General features: G+C 47.2%; 1 protein-coding gene across 1 annotated transcript in view; it reads right to left on the reverse strand.

Moving 5' to 3' along the window:
• Positions 1 to 487: 487 nt before the first annotated feature.
• Positions 488 to 22,500, reverse strand: part of LOC120036459 (VPS10 domain-containing receptor SorCS2-like) — a gene marked incomplete at its 3' end in the record, with an annotated part of 40,406 nt that continues 18,393 nt past the window's right edge. The window contains 9 exon segments of the mRNA XM_038982898.1: positions 488 to 621; positions 828 to 913; positions 916 to 947; positions 5,911 to 6,018; positions 7,695 to 7,786; positions 8,038 to 8,114; positions 10,224 to 10,326; positions 10,950 to 11,096; positions 14,831 to 15,010. Coding sequence (XP_038838826.1) covers positions 488 to 621; positions 828 to 913; positions 916 to 947; positions 5,911 to 6,018; positions 7,695 to 7,786; positions 8,038 to 8,114; positions 10,224 to 10,326; positions 10,950 to 11,096; positions 14,831 to 15,010 — 959 coding nt within the window.

Here is a 22,500-nt window from a genome sequence, read left to right on the forward strand (position 1 = left end):
CTAGAACAGTAGATAAGGGTAAACTGGTTCTAGAACAGTAGATAAGGGTAAACTTGTTCTAGAACAGTAAATAAGGGTAAGCTGGTCCTATAACAGTAGATAAGGGTAAATTCCATCCAGTGTGCAGAGAAAGGGCAAAGGTCAAATGAGCTCAATGATCGATAGACACCAACATCAATATCAATGATCGATAGACACCAACATCACACACGCCAACAGGATCAATATCAATTATCTAGTCTACATACAGCATCGATTGATTGTTTATGGTGAATTACAGTGTTATTCTCATTCAGGAACAGAGTTGGAAATGAAAGATGATCCTCATTGAAAATGCTTCTATTGGATTTTCAACTAATCTCCTAAACAGAAAAGGAATTCAAGCCTAACCCTGATTGTGACGCATATCATATGTGCTGATCTCAAGTCTATACCTCAAGTATAGTCTATTGCACTAGAGTGTGTTGGTTGTGGTGTGGTGTCTCACCAGTTGAAGTCTTTCTCGGAGCACTGGCAGGGCTTGGTAGTCAGGGCGGAGGTGTAGCTCCTCCCCTTGATACAGAACGCAGTGTCCTTCCTCTTCCTGAAACTCCTCTCCTGACCCATGATGCACTTCTCTCCCTGAGGAGGGCCAAAAGTATACATTTGCTAACTGTAAAGGTGCAGGATACACCACAACATTTTTACAAAAGAGCTGCACAAGACTGTGTGTGTGTGTGTGTGTGTGTGTGTGTGTGTGTGTGTGTGTGTGTGTGTGTGTGTGTGTGTGTGTGTGTGTGTGTGTGTGTGTGTGTGTGGGTGTGTGTGTGTGTGTGTGTGTTGAGTACCTGCAGATCTGTGAGTTTCCAGGAGTCGTAGTCTCCCTCTGTACACTGTCTGGGGAATGACTGTCTGAAGTCCACCTTGACCAGCTCCAGTCTGACCGATAGCTGATGTGACCGAACACCCTGGAGGGAGAGACGCACAGGAGAAATACAGATCTAATACGATCATATTATCATCACTTTGATGTCTGTTTACTGTCTACTGTCTAGAAATCTGTAGATGTTTTTCATAGAGACTCGAGACGTGACTCCATGTACCATATCCACTGTCCACGGTCTCAGCCAATCCCTCTGTTGGGAAACAAGGCAGTCTGAAGGTAGCGGTGTCACATGACAGCGCTCCAGCCACACTCTTTTCATCAGCACTAATGAGTAGGGATCCACTTAAGGGCTTCTGGAAAAACGACATCTTTCTATAGTCCATACTTTGCATATTAAACCACACCAGATGCCCCTGTAAATGATGAGGGCCCTTCAAAGCCATTGACTGCTCTGCACATAAGATTGGCTGGCGTTAATGTGTTATTATAAACTCAAAGGCATTCATAAAAGCAATCGAATGAAAGACGATCAATTGAGTTGTCACAATGTATCTCCACTGGTGGCAATATACTATTGAGTAAAAAGGTATCGTGGACATACAAAATGTACTTATGTATTAAAAATGGACCCAATTCCAAGTCTGTGAGAGCATGTTCTTTAAGGAACAAATTGATGTGAAAACATGTCATCAGTTGTGTTATGTATGCGACAATGGAATGTAACCTAGGTGTCTGGTTAGACTGTAAACTCTCCTTCCAGACTCTATATCAAACATCTCCAATCCAAAATCAAATCTAGAATCGGCTTTCTATTTCGCAACAAAAGCCCCCTTCACTCACGCCGCCAAACTTACCCTAGTAAAACTGACTATCCTACCGATCCTCGACTTCGGCGATGTCATCTACAAAATAGCTTCCCAATACTCTACTCAGCAAATGGATGTAGTCTATCAAAGTACCATCCGTTTTGTTACCAAAGCGCCTAGTATACCGCCCCACCACTGCAACCTGTATGCTCTACAGGCCCTCGCTACATATTCGTCGCCAGAACCCACTGGCTCCAGGTCATCTATTAGTCTATGCTAGGTAATCCTCCGCCTTATCTCAGCTCACTGGTCACGATAACAACACCCACCCGTAGCACGCGCTCCAGCAGGTATATCTCACTGATCATCCCCAAGCCAACACCTCCTTTGGCTGCCTTTCCTTCCAGTTCTCTGCTGCCAATGACTGGAACAAATTGCAAAAATCGCTGAAGCTGGAGACTTACATTTCCCTCACTAACTTTAAACATCAGCTATCTGAGCAGCTAACCGATCGCTGTACATAGTCCATCTGTAAATAGCCCACCCAGTCTACTTACCTCATCCCCATACTTTGCTCTTCTGTACACCAGTATCACTACTTACACACCATCATCTGATCATCATCATCTGCTCATCTATCACTCAGTGTTAAACTGCTCAATTGTAATTAATTTGCTACTATGGCCTATTTATTGCCTTACCTCATCATGCCATTTGCACACACTGTATATAGACTTTCTTTTTTTCTATTGTGTTATTGACTGTACGCTTGTTTATTCCATGTGTAACTCTGTGTTGTTGTTTCTGTCGCACTGGTTTGCTTTATCTTGGCCAGATCGCAGTTGCAAATGAGAACTTGTTCTCAACTAGCCTACCTGGTTAAATAAAGGCGGAATAAAAAATATATAAAATAAAACCATTCTAATAGGATTTAACCCATTCTAATAGGATTTAACCCATTCTAATAGGATTTAATCCATTCTAACAGGATTAACCCATTCTAATAGGATTTAACCCATTCTAATAGGATGTAACCCATTCTAACAGGATGTAACCCATTCTAACAGGATTTTAAACCATTCTAATAGGATTTAACCCATTCTAATAGGATTTAACCCATTCTGATAGGCAGCAAATTACTTTCTATTGTGAATGGTGGATGTCAGCCCACAAATAGATGCTGTTGTGTTATCCCCCCTCTCCCTCTCTCTCTCTCTCTCTCTCTCTCTCTCTATCTAGCATGTGACAAGTCACAGTTTTTACCTCCCAAGGTTCTTGTCATTAGTATGTGAAGAGGACTCTCTCCCTTCCAGCCTGTCCTTGCTGCTAAGTCCCTGGTCAAAGAGTCTTCCACCGTCAAAAATTGAAGTCAGTTGTCCCTACACGTAAATATAAATTTGTACATTTCAGCTCTTATCCAGGGCGACTTCCAGGAGCAATTAGGGTTAATTGCCTTGCTCAAGGGAACATTGACAGATTTCTTACCTAGTCTACTCGAGTATTCAAACCAGTAACCTTTCGGTTAATGTCCCAACGATAGGCTACCTGCCGCACCGGAAGCAGATGGCGCATGTGTGTGTATGTGTGTGTATGTGTGTGTATGTGTGTGTATGTGTGTGTATGTGTGTGTATGTGTGTGTATGTGTGTTTGGTCATCCCTGACGTAGGAGACAATTGTTGTTCTGTTATTTCAGGATTGTGTCCTCTCTCTACACCCCCCTCCACCACCACCACCTCTGTTACACCCCCCTCCACCACCACCACCTCTGTTACACCTCCCTCCACCACCACCACCTCTGTTACACCCCCCTCCACCACCACCACCTCTGTTACACTCCCCTCCACCACCACCACCTCTGTTACACTCCCTCCACCCACCACCATCTCTCTACACCTCCTCCACACCACCACCACCACCTCTGTTCACCCCCCCTCCACCACCACCCACCTCTGTTACACCCCCCTCCACCCCCACCACCTCTGTTACACTCCCCTCCACCACCACCACCTCTGTTACAACCCCCCTCCACCCCCACACCACCTCTGTTACACCCCCTCCACCACCACCACCTCTGTTACAACCCCTCTCCACCACCACCACCACCTCTGTTACACCCCCCCATCCACCCCCACCACCTCTGTTACACCCCCCTCCACCACCACCACCTCTGTTACACCCCATCTCCACCACCACCACCACCTCTGTTACAACCCCCTCCACCACCACCACCTCTGTTACACTCCCTCCACCACCACCACCACCTCTGTTACACCCCCCTCCACCACCACCATCTCTGTTACACTCCCTCACCACCACCATCTCTGTTACACCCCCCTCCACCACCACCATCTCTGTTACACCCCCCTCCACCACCACCATCTCTGTTACACCCCCCTCCACCACCACCATCTCTGTTACACCCCCCTCCACCACCACCACCTCTGTTACACTCCCTCCACCACCACCATCTCTGTTACAACCCCCCTCCACCACCACCATCTCTGTTACACCCCCCTCCACCACCACCATCTCTGTTACACCCCCCTCCACCACCACCATCTCTGTTACACTCCCTCCACCACCACCATCTCTGTTACACTCCCTCCACCACCACCACCTCTGTTACACCCCCCCCTCCACCACCACCACCTCTGTTACACCCCCCCTCCACCACCACCATCTCTGTTACACCCCCCTCCACACCACCACCTCTGTTACACCCCCCTCCACCACCACCACCTCTGTTACACCCCCCTCCACCACCACCACCACCTCTGTTACACCCCCCTCCACCACCACCACCACCTCTGTTACACCCCCCTCCACCACCACCATCTCTGTTACACCCCCTCCACCACCACCATCTCTGTTACACTCCCTCCACCACCACCATCTCTGTTACACCCCCCTCCACCACCACCACCTCTGTTACACCCCCCTCCACCACCACCACCACCTCTGTTACACCCCCCTCCACCACCACCACCTCTGTTACACCCCCCTCCACCACCACCACCTCTGTTACACCCCCCTCCACCACCACCACCTCTGTTACACTCCCTCCACCACCACCATCTCTGTTACACTCCCTCCACGACCACCATCTCTGTTACACACCCCCTCCACCACCACCACCTCTGTTACACCCTCCTCCACCCCCACCATCTCTGTTACACCTCCCTCCCTCCACCATCTCTGTTACACCTCCCTCCTCCACCACCACCATCTCTGTTACACTCCCTCCACCACCACCACCTCTGTTACACCCCCCTCCACCACCACCATCTCTGTTACACCTCCCTCACTCCACCATCTCTGTTACACCTCCCTCCTCCACCACCACCATCTCTGTTACACCCCCCTCCCTCCACCACCACCTTTGTTACACCCCCCCCTCCACCATCTTTGCTCAAATGAAACCCAGGTCTCATCTCCCCACTGGGGCCAAAATTCTGAGTTTTTGTGCCTCTACTCTCACTCCAGCCAATTCACAAGAGATGATTTGATTAGGGGAGAGAGGGGGAGAGATGGAAAAATAGATGAAGGTAGAGACAGTAAGAGAGAGAGAGAGAGTGAGAGAGAGAGAGCAAGAGAGTGAAAAGAGGGCAACAGAACATTTTTAAAAACAGAAGAAAACCGAGAAAGAGTGAAAGAAGAAGCGTTCTCTCCACATGCACCATCATCTTCCTCACTGGGCTAATCAACCCCTCAAGAAAATCATGGAGGAAACGACCAGGTCATAAAAACGGAAAATTGGGCGCTCCACTCCACCTAATGGAGAGTGAATTTTGGAGATGAGAAAACCCTGCTGGTGCAAAATATGAGTCCTGGAGAGGCAGCTGATCCTTATTCCTTCACTAAGCCGCTTATTTGCAAACAGAGGAGCCAGGACTTAGGCAGGGAGAGCAGGCTAGGAGTGTGAGCTAAGCAGCAGGAGGTGTCACTGAGACTGCCGGATCAATTCTCAATGTCTCCTGGGGGAATCATCGCCTGGCCATTTCATCTGAAGAATAGGCTCAAGCCAATCAGACACCGCAATGTTAAGGTGATAGTGTTAAGAAACCAATCAATTACTTTGTTACTAGTTGAGAGAGTTGCAATACATCAATGGCAGAGCTTTGGAGAAGAGGTGTCCTTGAAATGGGGCCTATTCTCAGACTGCAAATCTCATAATTCCCTTTCCAAACGACTGTATATAGCTCCATAGACGATTATGGAAGATTCCAGGGCACACTCACGTCATGACCAACGTCTCATCTCCCGGCTCGCTCAAAAGTCCGTCCACGAACACTGAGGTGCTTGTGAAGGTGTGGATGGTCCAGGTGCGTCCCTCATCAATACTGAACCTGGGGAGAAAAAACATCAACACAATCACATCCACTATATGGAAGTTTATAGGCTCTTTTCAACAAGCGGCCATCTTGGATGAGGTAGAAATTCATCTCTATATTAGTAGGGTTCCTGACTAGCAGGATGTAATGCCGTCACACAAAAAAACTATGCATCGATAACTATCACAACTATAGATTTAACTACATAACTAGATGTCTACTGACCTTAAGTTCTTTCCAAGAATCTTGGAAAAAGTGAGTCTCCATATTGGTAGGGTGCCCTGCTAGGTTGTATGCGGTCGTACATGACTTACAGTTCTATAGGCTTTAATAGAACGGCCATCTTGGAAAGAGGCTCAAAAGACCCTTCATAATGAGTTCCTGTCTAGAAGGTTGTATGCGGTCATACATGCCGTGAGAGGTCAGATTATCTCCACGACTGAACCATGACCTGGAACTGGTCACCAGGCTGTTTCGGCGTGGGTTTGTCTTCAAACACGCCACCAGACGCACACGCTAATGTTTACCAAAGCAAGGACTTTAAAATTAGAGGATAAAGTACACAAAGCTAACCGCTAGCTCGAATTAACCTCCTGTGGTTATGGCTCCCGGAATCAACAGGGTTACATAAGTATGGTTGTGTATTGGAAAGGAATCAACATGGGATTGAGAAGCAGACCCATGTCTGTAGGCTATGCAATTAATCATGTGCTTACAAGCCTTGAGAATAACTAGAGAAACACACTAGAGAGACAGATTAGATAATATGCACAGAGTATGAGAGAGACAGACATTCCAATACTGTATACAGAGAGAATCAGGGAATGGTTTGTTGTTGTCTGTCTCATATCTCTCTCTCTCTCTCTCTCTTTCTCATTCCCTCGTTCTTTCTTCCTCCATAACACTCGAAGAACATGTTCAAAGATGAACTTACCGTGAGGACACAGTGGAAGTCCTTTGCTGCAATCTAATCTTTTAATAACACACAAGTGTGTATTTGTGATGAATGAATGTACACCACAGATTTCTCTAACACCAATCTGCATGTAATCCCTATTTCATACGTACCCTGAATAAGCACAACATGACTGCATTAGAATATGTACAGATTTACTTCTGAATGTACACATTATTATGTATAAGCCTACATGTTTTATTTTGGCATCTCACCTCTGAGAATGTTATGTTTTTACATTATTAAAAGCAACGTGGCAGCGGTGGGATAATACATGAGCAACCCAAAGCAACCCGCTGCTATTTGTGTTAGAGTGATCCAGAGCCAGGAATTAGCTAACAAGTGTGTGTGAAGGGAAGTCAGCATATTGGCACGGGGCATCCTTGAGTTGGGTTCTTTTGCTTTCCAAGGGGCCCCTAAACGAAAGTGAATCTCTGTGATCTACATACATGTATGTGCACTTCTGAGAAGGGGAGAAAAATGTTTTGTTTGAGGCTGTGAATTTAGGAATTTCTGGGTTTGAAGAGGTATCTCTCTCTCTCTCTCGTATATTGTTGATGGTTAGAGGAGCCTACTTAAGTATTTTGCTGACAGAGGAGCCTACTTGAGTATTTTGTTGATGGTTAGAGGTGCTTACTTGAGTATTTTGTTGACAGTTAGAGGTGCCTACTTGAGTATTTTGTTGATGGTTAGAGGTGCCTACTTGAGTATTTTGTTGATGGTTAGAGGTGCCTACTTGAGTATTTTGAGAGGGATGGAGGTGTCTTTGATGGCAACGATGACCCCTCCATGGTCCAGGTACAGGATGTGATGCTCCTCCTCAAACACCTGAAAACAGGAAGGAGAATTGCAGGAAATTATGAAAGAGCCAGGAAGTGGAAAGTTAGTTGATGACTGCAAGAAATTAAAAGGATTACAGTACATGAATAGGACACATAGAAGAAGAGTATAAAACAGTTGAACACTGTAGGCTGAACGTTTTTTAGCAGACAAACACATTTGAATGCCCTCCTCTTCCACAGTTAATTATCCCATCTCTCCTTTTCAGAAGAGTGGAATAGAGAGAGACTGAGACTTACCTGCCTCCAGGTCTTCCCACAGTCAGAGGTGATGTACATCTCTTCTTTATACTCCACCAGCTGGGAACCCAAGTTACCTGAAAGAAAGAAAGAAAGAAAGAAAGAGAGAGAGAGAGAGAGAGGGAGAGGGAGAGGGAGAGGGAGAGGGAGAGGGAGAGGGAGAGAGAGAGAGAGAGAGAGAGGGAGAGGGAGAGGGAGAGGGAGAGGGAGAGGGAGAGAGACCAGTGAGGGAGGAGGAGGCGCTCTGTCGGATCAAAGCCTCCTGCACCGACAAATCATTTCAGATAATTTTCCTCTCGTTTTTAACAGCGGGAACGAGGGAAAAGAGGAGGGGAGAAGTGAGGGTTGGCATGGCAGCTCGTTCTCACTCAGAGGATGAGGCACCCCACTTATCCCCTTCACTCAGGACTCTGTCTAACTCTCCTCCTCCAGAGGTGCTCGAACAGAAATGCTAAGTATTCAATATATAAAAGCAGCGGTGACTGAGTGAACTCTTCTCTGGGGTTGAAGTGCTTTGGCACTGTATCTTCCATTCCTCTAAGCCTCTACCTTTCTAAGGTAAATCCAGGTTGTCTAGAGGAGTGGCACTGTCAACAATAGAGCGGTCTGAGAAGGTTTAGGTGGATAGTGGGCTTGGTGAAGTGTGGAGAACACAGCTCCGCTGCTAGTTTCCCCCACTGTGTCTGCCTGGCGTAAGCCTGCATTATGTCCAGTCTTGTCTGTCTGATGGCTCCACTGTATTGCAACACAGAGAGCTATCAAAGCCTCAGAGCTGCATCACAGTAATGACTGGGGCTGGAATCCCTCACTGCATCACAGTAATGACTGGGGCTGGAATCCCTCACTGCATCACAGTAATGACTGGGGCTGGAATCCCTCACTGCATCACAGTAATGACTGGGGCTGGAATCCCTCACTGCATCACAGTAATGACTGGGGCTGGAATCCCTCACTGCATCACAGTAATGACTGGGGCTGGAATCCCTCACTACTTCACAGTAATGACTGGGGCTGGAATCCCTCACTGCATCACAGTAACGACTGGGGCTGGAATCCCTCACTGCATCACAGAAATGACTGGGGCTGGAATCCCTCACTACTTCACAGTAATGACTGGGGCTGGAATCCCTCACTGCATCACAGTAACGACTGGGGCTGGAATCCCTCACTGCATCACAGTAATGACTGGGGCTGGAATCCCTCACTACTTCACAGTAATGATTGGGGCTGGAATCCCTCACTGCATCACAGTAATGATTGGGGCTGGAATCCCTCACTGCATCACAGTAACGACTGGGGCTGGAATCCCTCACTGCATCACAGTAACGACTGGGGCTGGAATCCCTCACTACTTCACAGTAATGATTGGGGCTGGAATCCCTCACTACTTCACAGTAACGACTGGGGCTGGAATCCCTCACTGCATCACAGTAATGACTGGGGCTGGAATCCCTCACTGCATCACAGTAATGACTGGGGCTGGAATCCCTCACTGCATCACAGTAATGACTGGGGCTGGAATCCCTCACTGCATCACAGTAATGACTGGGGCTGGAATCCCTCACTGCATCACAGTAATGACTGGGGCTGGAATCCCTCACTACTTCACAGTAATGACTGGGGCTGGAATCCCTCACTGCATCACAGTAATGACTGGGGCTGGAATCCCTCACTGCTTCACAGTAATGACTGGGGCTGGAATCCCTCACTGCATCACAGTAATGACTGGGGCTGGAATCCCTCACTACTTCACAGTAATGACTGGGGCTGGAATCCCTCACTGCATCACAGTAATGACTGGGGCTGGAATCCCTCACTAGAACCAGTAGTCTAAAGCTTACTTAGACTAACCAACCCCGGTTCACTAGCAAACTAGTTGATTTCTTAGATTTTTTTCTTCTTAAAACTGCAATGCTGGTTAAGGGTTTGTAAGTAAGCATTTCCCTATAAGGTCTACACCTGTTGTATTCGGCGCATGTGACAAACACAATTTGATTTGAAACTGTAGGGGTTCCCAGTCTCAGTGTCCCCACAGGGTGCTGTTACAGTGTCTCATACAGAGAGTAATGCTGTGTTCCTATAAAGCCAAACAACCAGAATGATTGGTCATAATGTAACCATGGCCACTGCAGTAATGACGTAAGGACAGTGGTAGTCATGGGGCAGTGGTAGTCATGGTTACTCACCTGCGCCCATGATGAGTCCGGGGGCGGAGTCTTTGGTGTGGACGGTCCCTGATACGTAGGGGTTGTCAGCCCAGCGCAGGTGGAGGTGGAGGTGACAGTCAGGCTAGGAGAGGGGTAAAACATGAGTTATGTCACATTATAAGGGTAGTACTCTATGTTGTGTGATCTATGGGGCCTGTATCTGGCCCTCTCAAACCTAAACAAAAAAAAGTAGCCTGTTTGCAGCACTATTAGGCAGTAGATTAAACACAGACAACACACATGAATCCACATTTAACAGAAATGTACCAATCACCAGCCTTCTATTCAATCAGACATTATTATTCTAATGTGCTTTGAGACAGGCCTTTTAGATGGAGTAGTAGCAGTGTTTGTGTCGTCTTGGACACACCGTGCGGGTGATAGTGTTGTTGTCAGAGGACATAAAGCTGTCTCTCGGACCTGTCACCTGGCGTCGCTGTCACAAACGAGGAGCATATATAAACGAGAGAGGAGTAATGGGTGTTCAAAAACAAAGTTATGGTTAAACTTTCTCTGTCTGAGGGACCGATGGCTAATAATGACTCAGACACCCAGCCCTGTAGATGTTCACGAGACCACGGTTTGCCGATTGAATACTTTAAAACTGCACTCTTCTTGCCTTCCATCCTAGAAGTAATCACTTACATGTCGGCAGATTGATGGGTATAAAGCTGCTGCATTGTGGGCAGTGCATGGTTTCCTTACTGATTTGCAGTTGACCGGTTTGCCGTTCATGTCAGTAGTAGGCGGGGCTAGCGGTTCCCAGTCTCGGCCTTTGTTATAGGTGATGAGAGTCCGCACTTTGCCATCCACCTTCTGATTGGCCAGGAAGACCCCCTTGATCCCGCGCACCTGGAAAGCAATGACAACAGACATCTCAGTTATGGTATTATACTGTAGTGAGGTATAAAACTGACGTGGGGTCAGTTTGTATGGGTCCTAGCTATAGTAAAAGCACAGGCTTGTAGAAAAGACTGTTCAGAGATCAGAATGTTGTTTAGTCAGAGACAGAATCCCACAGAGCAGAGTTCTCCAGACAGTGCCAGAAAGTATTCAGACCCCTTGACTTTTTCCACATTTTGTTACGTTACAGCCTTATTCTAAAATGTATTTAAAAAATCTATCGACACAAAATACACAATAATGACGAAGCGAAAACAGATGTATTAAAAATAAAAAACATAAATACCTTATTTACATATATATTCAGACCCTTTGCTATGAGACTCAAAATTGAGCTCAGGTGCATCCTGTTTCCATTGATCATCCTTGAGATGTTTCTACAACTTGATTGGCATCCCCCTGTGGTAAATACAATTGATTGGACATGATTTGGAAAGTCACACACCTGTCTATATAAGGTCCCACAGTTGACAGTGAATGTCAGAGCAAAAACAAAGCCATGAGGTCGAAGGAATTGTCCGTAGAGACAGGATTGTGTTGAGGCACAGATCTGGGGAAGGGTACCAAACATTTCTGCAGCATTGAAGGTCCCCAAGAATACAGTGGCCTCCATCATTCTTAAATGGAAGAAGTTTGGAACCACCAAGAATCTTCCTAGAGCTGGCCGCCCGGCCAAACTGAGCAATCGGGGGAGAAGGGCCTTGATCAGGTGACCAAGAACCCGATGGTCACTGACAGAGCTCTGTGGAGATGGGAAAATCTTCCAGAAGGACAACCATCTCTGCAGCACTCCACCAATCAGGCCTTTATGATAGAGTGGCCAGACGGATGCCACTCCTCAGTAAAAGGCACATGACAGCCTGCTTGAATTTTGCCAATAGGCACTAAAGGACTCTCAGACCATGAGAAACAAGATTCTCTGGTCTGATGAAATCGAGATTGAACTCTTTTGCCTGAATGCCAAGCATCACGTCTGGAGGAAACCTGGCACCAGCCCTACAGTGAAGCATAGTGGTGGCAGCATCATGCTGTGGGGATGTTTTTCAGTGCAGGGACTGGGAGACTAGTCAGGATCGAGGGAAAGATGAACGGAGCAAAGTACAGAGAGATCCTTAAAGAAAACCTGCTCCAGAGTGCTCAGGACCTCAGACTGAGGCGAAGGTTCACCTTCCAACAGGACAACGACTCTAAGCACACAGCCAAGACAACGCAGGAGTGTCTTCGGGACAAGTCTCTGAATGTCCTTGAGTGGCCCAGCCAGAACCCGGACTTGAACCCGATCGAACATCTCTGGAGAGACCTGAAAATAGCTGTGCAGCAATGCTCCCCATCCAACCTGACAGAGCGTTCGAGGATATGCAGAGAAGAATGCGAGAGACTCCCCAAAGCTTGTAGCGTCATGCCCAAGAAGACTCGAGGCTGTAATCGCTGCCAAAGATGCTTCAACAAAGTACTGAGTAAAGGGTCTGAATTCTTATGTAAATGTGATCTTTCTGTTTTAAATTTTTTATAAATTAGCAAACATAAAAAAAAAAACGTTTTTTGCTTCGTCATTATGGGATATTGTGTATAGCTTGATGACGGGAAAAAAAGGTTGTAACCTAACAAAATGTGGAAAACGTCAAGGGGTCTGAATACGTTCCGAAGGCTCTGTATAATGTAACTATTATTGCTACTCGGTCAGGGGAGAGTCACTTGTCAGCAGGTCCGGTCAAGAGAGACTACCTAAGGGGAATATGGAATAAACTACCTGTCTAGATGTCTCCGTCTATGAAACTCGTATCTACTGTATCTGTGCACCCCTCTGTCTGTCTTGTCTTCCTCTATCTGTACCTGCAACACACCCTCTCTCCTCCTCTCTCTCCCTCTATCTCCTTCTTTCTCTAGCTTTCCCTCCATCTCCTTTACTCTCTTTCTTTTTCTCCATCTCTCTCACTGTGTGATGAGAGTGCAGCCTGGAGCGAGGGATGTGAGAGGAGGAGAAGAAACGTGTTCTGCAGTGCTGGCCCTCGGCTTCACGAACCACTTCCTCCTCTCTTCCTCCTCTCTTCCTCCCCTCTTCCTCCCCTCTTCCTCCTCTCTTCCTTTACTCTTCCTCCCCTCTTCCTCCACTTTTCCTTTACTTCCTCCCCTCTTCCTCTTCTCTTCCTCTTCTCTTCCCCCCCTCTTCCCCCCCTCTTCCTCCCCTCTTCCTCCCCTCTTCCACCCCTCTTCCACCCCTCTTCCTCCCCTCTTCCACCCCTCGTCCTCCTCTCTTCCTCCCCTCTTCCTCCTCTCTTCCTCCTCTCTTCCTCCTCTCTTCCACCTCTCTTCCTCCTCTCTTCCTCCTCTCTTCCTCCCCTCTTCCTCCCCTCTTCCACCCCTCTTCCTCCTCTCTTCCTCCCCTCTTCCTCCCCTCTTCCTCCCCTCTTCCTCCCCTCTTCCTCCCCTCTTCCTCCTCTCTTCCTCCTCTCTTCCTCCCCTCTTCCTCCTCTCTTCCTCCCCTCTTCCTCCCCTCTTCCTCCTCTCTTCCTCCCCTCTTCCTCCTCTCTTCCTCCCCTCTTCCTCCCCTCTTCCTCCCCTCTTCCTCCTCTCTTCCTCCTCTCTTCCTCCCCTCTTCCTCCTCTCTTCCTCCACTTTTCCTTTACTCTTCCTCCTCTCTTCCTCCTCTCTTCCTCCCCTCTTCCTCCTCTCTTCCTCCTCTCTTCCTCCTCTCTTCCTCCACTCTTTCTTTTCTCTTCCTCCTCTCTTCCTCCACTCTTCCTCCTCTCTTCCTCCCCTCTTCCTGCCCTGTGTTTTAATATGAGCTTCCTGTCTCGAGGCCACGCAGGCTTACACTACATTTACACTCTAGTCATTTAGCAGACGCTCTTATCCAGATTGGTTTACAGCAGTGGGACTCAAACCCACAACCATGGCACCATGCTCTACCAACTGAGTCACAGCTTAAGACCCACTCAAAGCCACAGGCGATCCCGACATGGCTCTGCGCTGCCGTGGAGGTGGGACCACCTACCCACTGTTACCTTGGCAATGACTAGCAATGACGGAAGTCCGTGTAAGCGGGAACAGCATTATGGAAATGAGTGATACACTCTGTTCAACAGAGACTAAAGAGAGGAAATCAGGTGTGTAACAACTCCCACCCAAACACACAAGGTAAAGACTTGGAGAGAAACAGCTCGGCAGTTTATAAGGAAGTTGAAGTGAACTGTGCTAACCTAACCCACCTATGAAGTACAACAGCACCACAGCATTCCCATTGATCAGGGTGTAATGACCTGTCCTACAGCTAGGGGGCAGGGTTCTCTTCTCTCACCTGTCCTGTGCCATTTATCAGAAAGTAACAGAACGTGACAGTACAGCGAGTACATATATTATAAACTAGGTGGTTTGATCCCTGATTGGCTGAAAGCCGTGGTATATCAGACCGTATACCACAGGTATGAAACAAATTGTTTACTGCTCTAATTACATTGGTAACCAGTTTATAATAGCAATAAGGCACCTCAGGGGTTTGTGGTATACAACCAATATACCACGGCTAAGGGCTGTTCTTATGCACGATGCAACACAACACACCCTCAGGCCTTATTGCTTAACTATACTATGCAAGACACCAGCGGGGATCAAACCCACAACCTTAGCATCGCTAGCGCTTTGCTCTTACCAACTGAGCCACAGACGAGCGCCACAGGACTCACCTCCAGTATGTCTATAAGGACGCTCTCCTCCGGCTGCTTGGCGCTGCGGACGTTCTCCAGCACGATGGAGTAGTAGACGCCCTGCGGGTCCGACTGGTACAGGTTGTAGCTGTCTGTCTGGTACCACTCCTGCAGGGCCAGGAACACCTGGCTCTCATCCGTACTCACTATGTGGACGTCCTGGGGAGGGAGAGAGAGATGGAAGAAGGGATGGAGTGAGAGGAGGGGAGGATGATGAGGGAGGTGGAGGAGGGGGAAGAGGAGTTAAGTCAACAACTTTGATTTGAAATCAGAGAGACAGAGACAGACAGAGAGAGAGGGAGACAGAGAGACAGAGACAGACAGAGAGAGAGAGAGAAAGAGAGAGACAGAGACAGACAGAGAGAGAGAGAGAGACAGAGACAGACAGAGACAGACAGAGAGAGAGAGAGAGAAAGAGAGAGACAGAGACAGACAGAGACAGAGACAGAGACAGAGAGGGAGACAGAGAGTGAGAGAGAGCGAGAGAGAGAGAAAGAGAGACAGAGACAGAGAGACAGAGAGACAGAGAGACAGAGAGACAGACAGACAGACAGACAGAGAGAGAGAGAGAGAGAGAGAGAGAGAGAGAGAGAGAGAGAGAGAGAGAGAGAGAGAGAGAGAGAGAGAGAGAGAGAGAGAAAGAGAGACAGAGACAGAGAGAGAGAGAGAGAGAGAGAGAGAGAGAAAGAGAGACAGAGAGAGAGAGAGAGAGAGAGAGAGAGAAAGAGAGACAGAGACAGACAGAGAGAGAGAGAGAGAGAGAGAGAGAAAGAGAGACAGAGACAGAGACAGAGAGGGAGAGGGAGACAGAGAGGGAGACAGAGAGTGAGAAAGAGCGAGAGAGAGAGAAAGAGAGACAGAGACAGAGACAAAGAGAGAAAGAGAGACAGAGACAGAGAGAGAGACAGAGACAGACAGAAAGAGAGAGACAGAGAGAGAAAGAGAGACAGAGACAGAGAGGGAGATGGAGAGGGAGACAGAGAGGGAGACAGAGAGTGAGAGAGAGAGAGCGAGAGAGAGAGCGAGAGAGAGAAAGAGAGACAGAGACAGAGGGAGACAGAGAGAGAGACAGAGAGAAAGAGAGAGAGAGAGAAAGAGAGAGATAGAGACAGAGACAGAGAGAGAGACAGAGACAGACAGAGAGAGAGAGAGAGAGAGAGAGAGACAGAGAGAGACAGAGAGAAAGATAGAGACAGAGAGAGAGCGAGAGAGAGAGAAAGAGAGAAAGAGAGGGAGGGAGAAAGAGAGAGAGGGAGACAGGGAGTGAGAGACAGAGAGAGAGAGAGAGAGACAGAGAGAGAAAGAGAGAGAGAGAGAGCGAGAGAGAGAGAAAGAGAGAGAGACAGAGAGACAGAGAGAGAGAGAGAGAGACAGAGAGAGAAAGAGAGAGAGAGAGCGAGCGAGAGAGAGAGAAAGAGAGGAAGAGAGAGGGAGAAAGAGAGAGAGGGAGACAGAGAGTGAGAGACATAGACAGAGACAGAGAGTGAGAGACAGAGACAGAGAGACAGAGAGAGAGAGAAAATCAACCAGAAAGTCAACACCTTTGGCAGCAGTCTTCTCATACTCATTTACCTTCATATCAAGGGTGACACAAACCAATAACCAACGACACAGGAGTACAAGAACACTATTGGCGGATCACAAAAACCCAGACGTCCCAGTCATAACTTATCACCTATACTTCTGCAGATGAGTGATTCAGTCAGTTAGAAACAGAGAGCCTGAGTTAGAGCCTGAGTCAGAGCCTGAGTCAGAGCCTGAGTCAGAGCCTGAGTCAGAGCCTGAGTCAGCCTGAGGTAGAGCCTGAGTCAGAGCATGAGTTAGAGCCTGAGTCGGAGCCTGAGTCAGAGCCTGAGGTAGAGCCTGGGGTAGAGACTGAGTCAGAGCCTGAGGTAGAGCCTGAGTCAGAGCCTGAGGTAGAGCCTGAGTCAGAGCCTGAGTCAGAGCCTGAGGTAGAGCCTGAGGTAGAGCCTGAGTCAGAGCCTCAGTCAGAGCCTGAGGTAGAGCCTGAGTCAGAGCCTGAGGTAGAGCCTGAGGTAGAGCCTGAGGTGGAGCCTGAGGTAGAGCCTGAGTCAGAGCCTGAGGTAGAGCCTGAGTCAGAGCCTCAGTCAGAGCCTGAGGTAGAGTCTGAGTCAGCATTCCCTGTGAGCCACTCTGATTACATTAACATGGCTTTAGAGATCGAGGATAAACAGTGTGTGTGTGTGTGTGTGTGTGTGTGTGTGTGTGTGTGTGTGTGTGTGTGTGTGTGTGTGTGTGTGTGTGTGTGTGTGTGTGTGTGTGTGTGTGTGTGTGTGTGTGTGTGAGAGAGAGAGAGAGACGTGTGAGTATGTGTGTTTATGTTTATGTGAGTTCACTATTCCCTAATGAACCTATTCTGCATTGATTAAGTCAAACTTCCTCTTTGTGTTTAAAGATTCCCCCTGCGGTGTATTCAGCCTGAGGACTTGGCATTGAAGAGTCAGTAAACTCCACCTCTGGAAGACTTCCACATTCACAGCAGCCACCCATCCACCTGTGTTACACTGCTCTGACGCTAGTGAATAATCCTGTATGGAGTTACGTAGATATATAGGAACCAGACAGAGGGAGAGAGTGGAGTTACGTAGATATATAGGAACCAGACAGAGAGGGAGAGAGTGGAGTTACGTAGATATATAGGAACCAGACAGAGAGGGAGAGAGAGGAGTTATGTAGATATATAGGATACAGACAAAGAGGGAGAGAGAGGAGTTACGTAGATATATAGGATACAGACAGAGAGGGAGAGAGAGGAGTTACGTAGATATATAGGATACAGACAGAGAGGGAGAGAGTGGTGTTACGTAGATATATAGGAACCAGACAGAGAGGGAGAGAGTGGAGTTACGTAGATATATAGGAACCAGACAGAGAGGGAGAGAGTGGAGTTACGTAGATATATAGGAACCAGACAGAGAGGGAGAGAGTGGAGTTACGTAGATATATAGGAACCAGACAGAGAGGGAGAGAGTGGAGTCATGTAGATATATAGGAACCAAACAGCGAGGGAGAGAGTGGAGTTACATAGATATATAGGAACCAGACAGAGAGGGAGAGAGTGGAGTCATGTAGATATATAGGAACCAGACAGCGAGGGAGAGAGTGGAGTTACATAGATATATAGGAACCAGACAGCGAGGGAGAGAGTGGAGTTACGTAGATATATAGGAACCAGACAGAGAGGGAGAGAGTGGAGTCATGTAGATATGCTATGGACGAGCAGCTCAAACACACACGACCTCATAAGCACACACACACGCGTACGCATGCACACACACACATATACACATGCACACGCACACACACACACCACTCCATACAATGTGTACTCTATACATACAGTCGTGGCCAAAAGTTTTGAGAATGACACAAATATTAATTCTCACAAAGTTTGCTGCTTCAGTGTCTTTAGATATTTTTGTCAGATGTAACTATGGAATACTGAAGTATAATTACAAGCATTTCAAAAGTGTCAAAGGCTTTTATTGACAATGACATAAAGTTGATGCAGAGAGTGAATATTTGTAGTGTTGACCCTTCTTTTTCAAGACCTCTGCAATCCACCCTGGCATGCTGTCAATTAACTTCTGGGACACATCCTGACTGATGGCATCCCATTCTTGCATAATCAATGCTTGGAGTTTGTCAGAATTTGTGGGTTTTTGTTTGTCCACCCGCCTCTTGAGGATTGACCACAAGTTCTCAATGGGATTAAGGTCTGGGGAGTTTCCTGGCCATGGACCCAAAATATCAATGTTTTGTTCCCCGATTCACTTAGTTATCACTTTTGCCTTATGGCAAGGTGCTCCATCATTCTGGAAAAGGCATTGTTCATCACCAAACTGTTCCTGGATGGTTGGGAGAAGTTGCTCTCAGAGGATGTGTTGGTACCATTCTTTATTCATGGCTGTGTTCTTAGGCAAAATTGTGAGTGAGCCCACTCCCTTGGCTGAGAAGCAACCCCACACATGAATGGTCTCGGGATGCTTTACTGTTGGCATGACACAGGACTGATGGTAGTGCTCACCTTGTCTTCTCCGGACAAGCTTTTTTTCCCGATGCCCCAAACAATCGGAAAGGGGATTCATCAGAGAAAATTACTTTACCCCAGTTCTCAGCAGTCCAATCCCTGTACCTTTTGCAGAATATCAGTCTGTCCCTGATGTTTTTCCTGGAGAGAAGTTGCTTCTTTGCTGCCCTTCTTGACACCAGGCCATCCTCCAAAAGTCTTCACCTCACTGTGCGTGTAGATGCACTCACACCTGCCTGCTGCCATTCCTGACCAAGCGCTGTACTGGTGGTGCCCCGATCCCGCAGCTGAATCAACTTTAGGAGACGGTCCTGGCACTTGCTGGACATTCTTGGGCGCCCTGAAGCCTTCTTCACAGCAATTGAACCGCTCTCCTTGAAGTTCTTGATGATCCGATAAATGGTTGATTTAGGTGCAATCTTACTGGCAGCAATATCCTTGCCTGTGAAGCCCTTTTTGTGCAAAGCAATGATGACGGCACGTGTTTCCTTGCAGGTAACCTTGGTTGACAGAGGAAGAACAATGATTCCAAGCACCACCCTCCTTTTGAAGCTTCCCTTCTGTTATTCGAACTCAATCAGCATGACAGAGTGATCTCCAGCCTTGTCCTTGTCAACACTCACACCTGTGTTAACGAGAGAATCACTGACATGATGTCAGCTGGTCCTTTTGTGGCAGGGCTGAAATGCAGTGAATTTTTTTGGGGGGGGATTCAGTTCATTTGCATGGCAAAGAGGGACTTTGCAATTAATTGCAATTCATCTGATCACTCTTCATAACATTCTGGAGTATATGCAAATTGTCGTTTTCCCGGCAATTTGCCATCTTTCAAACTGAGGCAGCAGACTTTGTGAAAATGAATATTTGTGTCATTCTCAAAACTTTTGACCACGCCTGTAGACAATAGTACGCATCCTGTTAATTGCTTTGGAGGTAAGCTGTGGTCGTTTATGAACCAGCTCTTTCTGTGGCCAAACAACATGTGTTTGACTGTGCTGCCAACTAGTACACAAGGCATTATCCTTAGGAAGTTAGACAGCTGAAATAGGCCTGTATATGTGTTCAGGCACGCAAAGACACCAAAACAAAGGATCAGGTTGAAAAAACCTACTGTGCTATGTTCTCTGTATGATGTCATTTGTCGGAGTAGCCAGCATTATTCACATAAAGGGAAGCGGAGAACACAGCAGATGTGTATATGCAATACGAAAAGTCAAAAGCCTGCAAATGATCTCATCTTGACTTTAAAAATAAAAATACTTCTCCCAGTGTTGAGAGAACACTTTGTGTTGAGACAGTTTTAGGTTGAGTTACGGCTTCGAGAGGAGAACTCTTTCTGGTTCAAAGTAGAACAAAGTAGTGCATTATGGTCCGTGATGACTAAACATATAACTGAATAGAGAATGTAGTATCAGATGTGGGATATAGTGTAGGATCTGTCTCTGTGTGTGGTCGAGATAAACATGGTGGGATGATGGGGTCCTCTCTCTCTCTCTCTCTCTCTCTCTCTCTCTCTCTCTCTCTCTCTCTCTCTCTCTCTCTCTCTCTCTCTCTCTCTCTCTCTCTCTCTCTCTCTCTCTCTCTCTCTCTCTCTCTCTCTCTCTCTCTCTCTCTCTCTCTCTCTCTCTCTCTCTCTCTCTCTGTCTCTCTCTGTCTCTCTCTGTCTCTCTCTGTCTCTCTCTCTGTCTCTCTCTCTCACTCTCTGTCTCTCTCTCTCACTCTCTGTCTCTCTCTCTCACTCTCTGTCTCTCTCTCTCTATCTCTCTCTGTCTCTCCCTGCCTGTTTGTCTGTCTGTCTGTCCAGTCTGCTACTAGTCACAGTCCCCCGTATCCTACCATGATAACCACACTCTGGATCGAAGATCCTCCATCCATCAATGTCAGGGGCAAAGGAAGCGCCATCCCCCCACAGATGAGGGCCTCTCCCTGGGTAAAATATTAGAGTGCCTGGCCCCTGAACCCAGGTCGCCGGATGTAACTGCCTGACCTGATATTCAAAGGTCCCTGAGAGTCTAATTTTACATGAAGGTGTTTCACAACTAAATCTTAAAAAGTGCCTTTCTCATTGTCACATAAATGTTTCAAAGATGTTTTCCCTTAGAGATATTTATTCATATTCATTTATTTCTATGATTTATCCGCTGGAGGACATAAAAGCATCTTTAAAGAATTAATAAGGAGTTTTACTGAAAACATCTTTGTATGCAAGGCTGGGGGAGAACACTGTCGACAATTCATTTAACTTCCGCACGGGCATAACATTTATGACAACAAAGTGTAGCTTAGCATAGCTGAATGGATAAACCCGGCTGATGTTCGTGTGGGAGAATGAGACTCTGGTGCAGCTGTCACTGCGTGGCTTTGTCTTGAACCCGAGAGTATAGAGTAGCAGACTTTCTAAAGGAAGAGAGACAGCAGACAGTATCCTTCCATTCACTCCCATGGAGACAGACTTTAAGACACATTCATAGAGGCTAACTGGGGTAGAGACGGATGAAAAGACAAAATAGGAGGGAATAGATTGAAGAGAGAGAAAGACAGAGAGAGGAAGTGAGAGACATATTGAGATGGATAGATAGAGGAGGAGGAAAGAGAACGGGAACAGTAAAGAGAAATGGAGAGAGAGAAGAGATTAGAGAATTAATAGAAGAAAGAAAAAAGAAAGAAAGAAAGAGCGACTGGAAGACAAAGGGACAATTATGGCTTTTGATGTCACAGTCTAGCAGCTCTTCAGACTAACAAACAAGACAGAGGCTGTTAATCCATAACTTCAGGAGGATTCTCTTTCTCATCCCCTCAAGATAATACTCAACCTCCTCTGTTTCAACCATTCAGTGACTAATCAAATACAACACCCGCAAAGTGGTACGGGGTAGAATCCAAGTAATTCCATACACCATCCCTGGAGTGTGTGTGTGTGTGTGTGTGGTCTACACTTTTCCATACACCCTCCCTGGAGTGTGTGCGAGTGAGTGTGTGTGCGTGCGTGTGTGTGTGTGTGCGTGTGTGTGGTCTACACTTTTCCATACACCCTCCCTGGAGTGTGTGTAAGTTAGTGTGTGTGCGTGTGTGTGTGTTTGCGTGTGTGTGGTCTACACTTTTCCATACACCCTCCCTGGAGTGTGTGTGTGTGCGTGTGTGTGTGTGTGCGTGTGTGTGGTCTACACTTTTCCATACACCCTCCCTGGAGTGTGTGTGTGTGTGTGTGTGTGTGTGTGTGTGTGTGTGTGTGTGTGTGTGTGTGTGTGTGTGTGTGTGTGTGTGTGGTATACACCTTTCCATACACTCTCCCTGGAGTGTGGTGTCTTGTATGTCTATGTTAGTGCAAATGACATTGACTGTCGTGTAATGTTTCTTTTTCTCTCTAGTGAGGCAGAAAGCAGATGAGGCTGGTCCCCTGTTCTGCTCTGCGATCAATGCTGTTCAATAACACTCAGCCAGCGACACGCTAAAACAGTCCCCTGAGCCACAAACACTGACGACAAAGGTTCCCATCTGCTTTGAAGAGCAACACATTATGCCCCTCAGTCTGTGACTTCCTCACTACAATGACGTACGTGTATGTTAAGTATAACATGGTATTGGAAATACTTCACTT

The sequence above is a fragment of the Salvelinus namaycush genome, unplaced genomic scaffold (genome assembly GCF_016432855.1).
Source record: "Salvelinus namaycush isolate Seneca unplaced genomic scaffold, SaNama_1.0 Scaffold1339, whole genome shotgun sequence".
NCBI classification, from domain to species: Eukaryota; Metazoa; Chordata; class Actinopteri; order Salmoniformes; family Salmonidae; genus Salvelinus; species Salvelinus namaycush.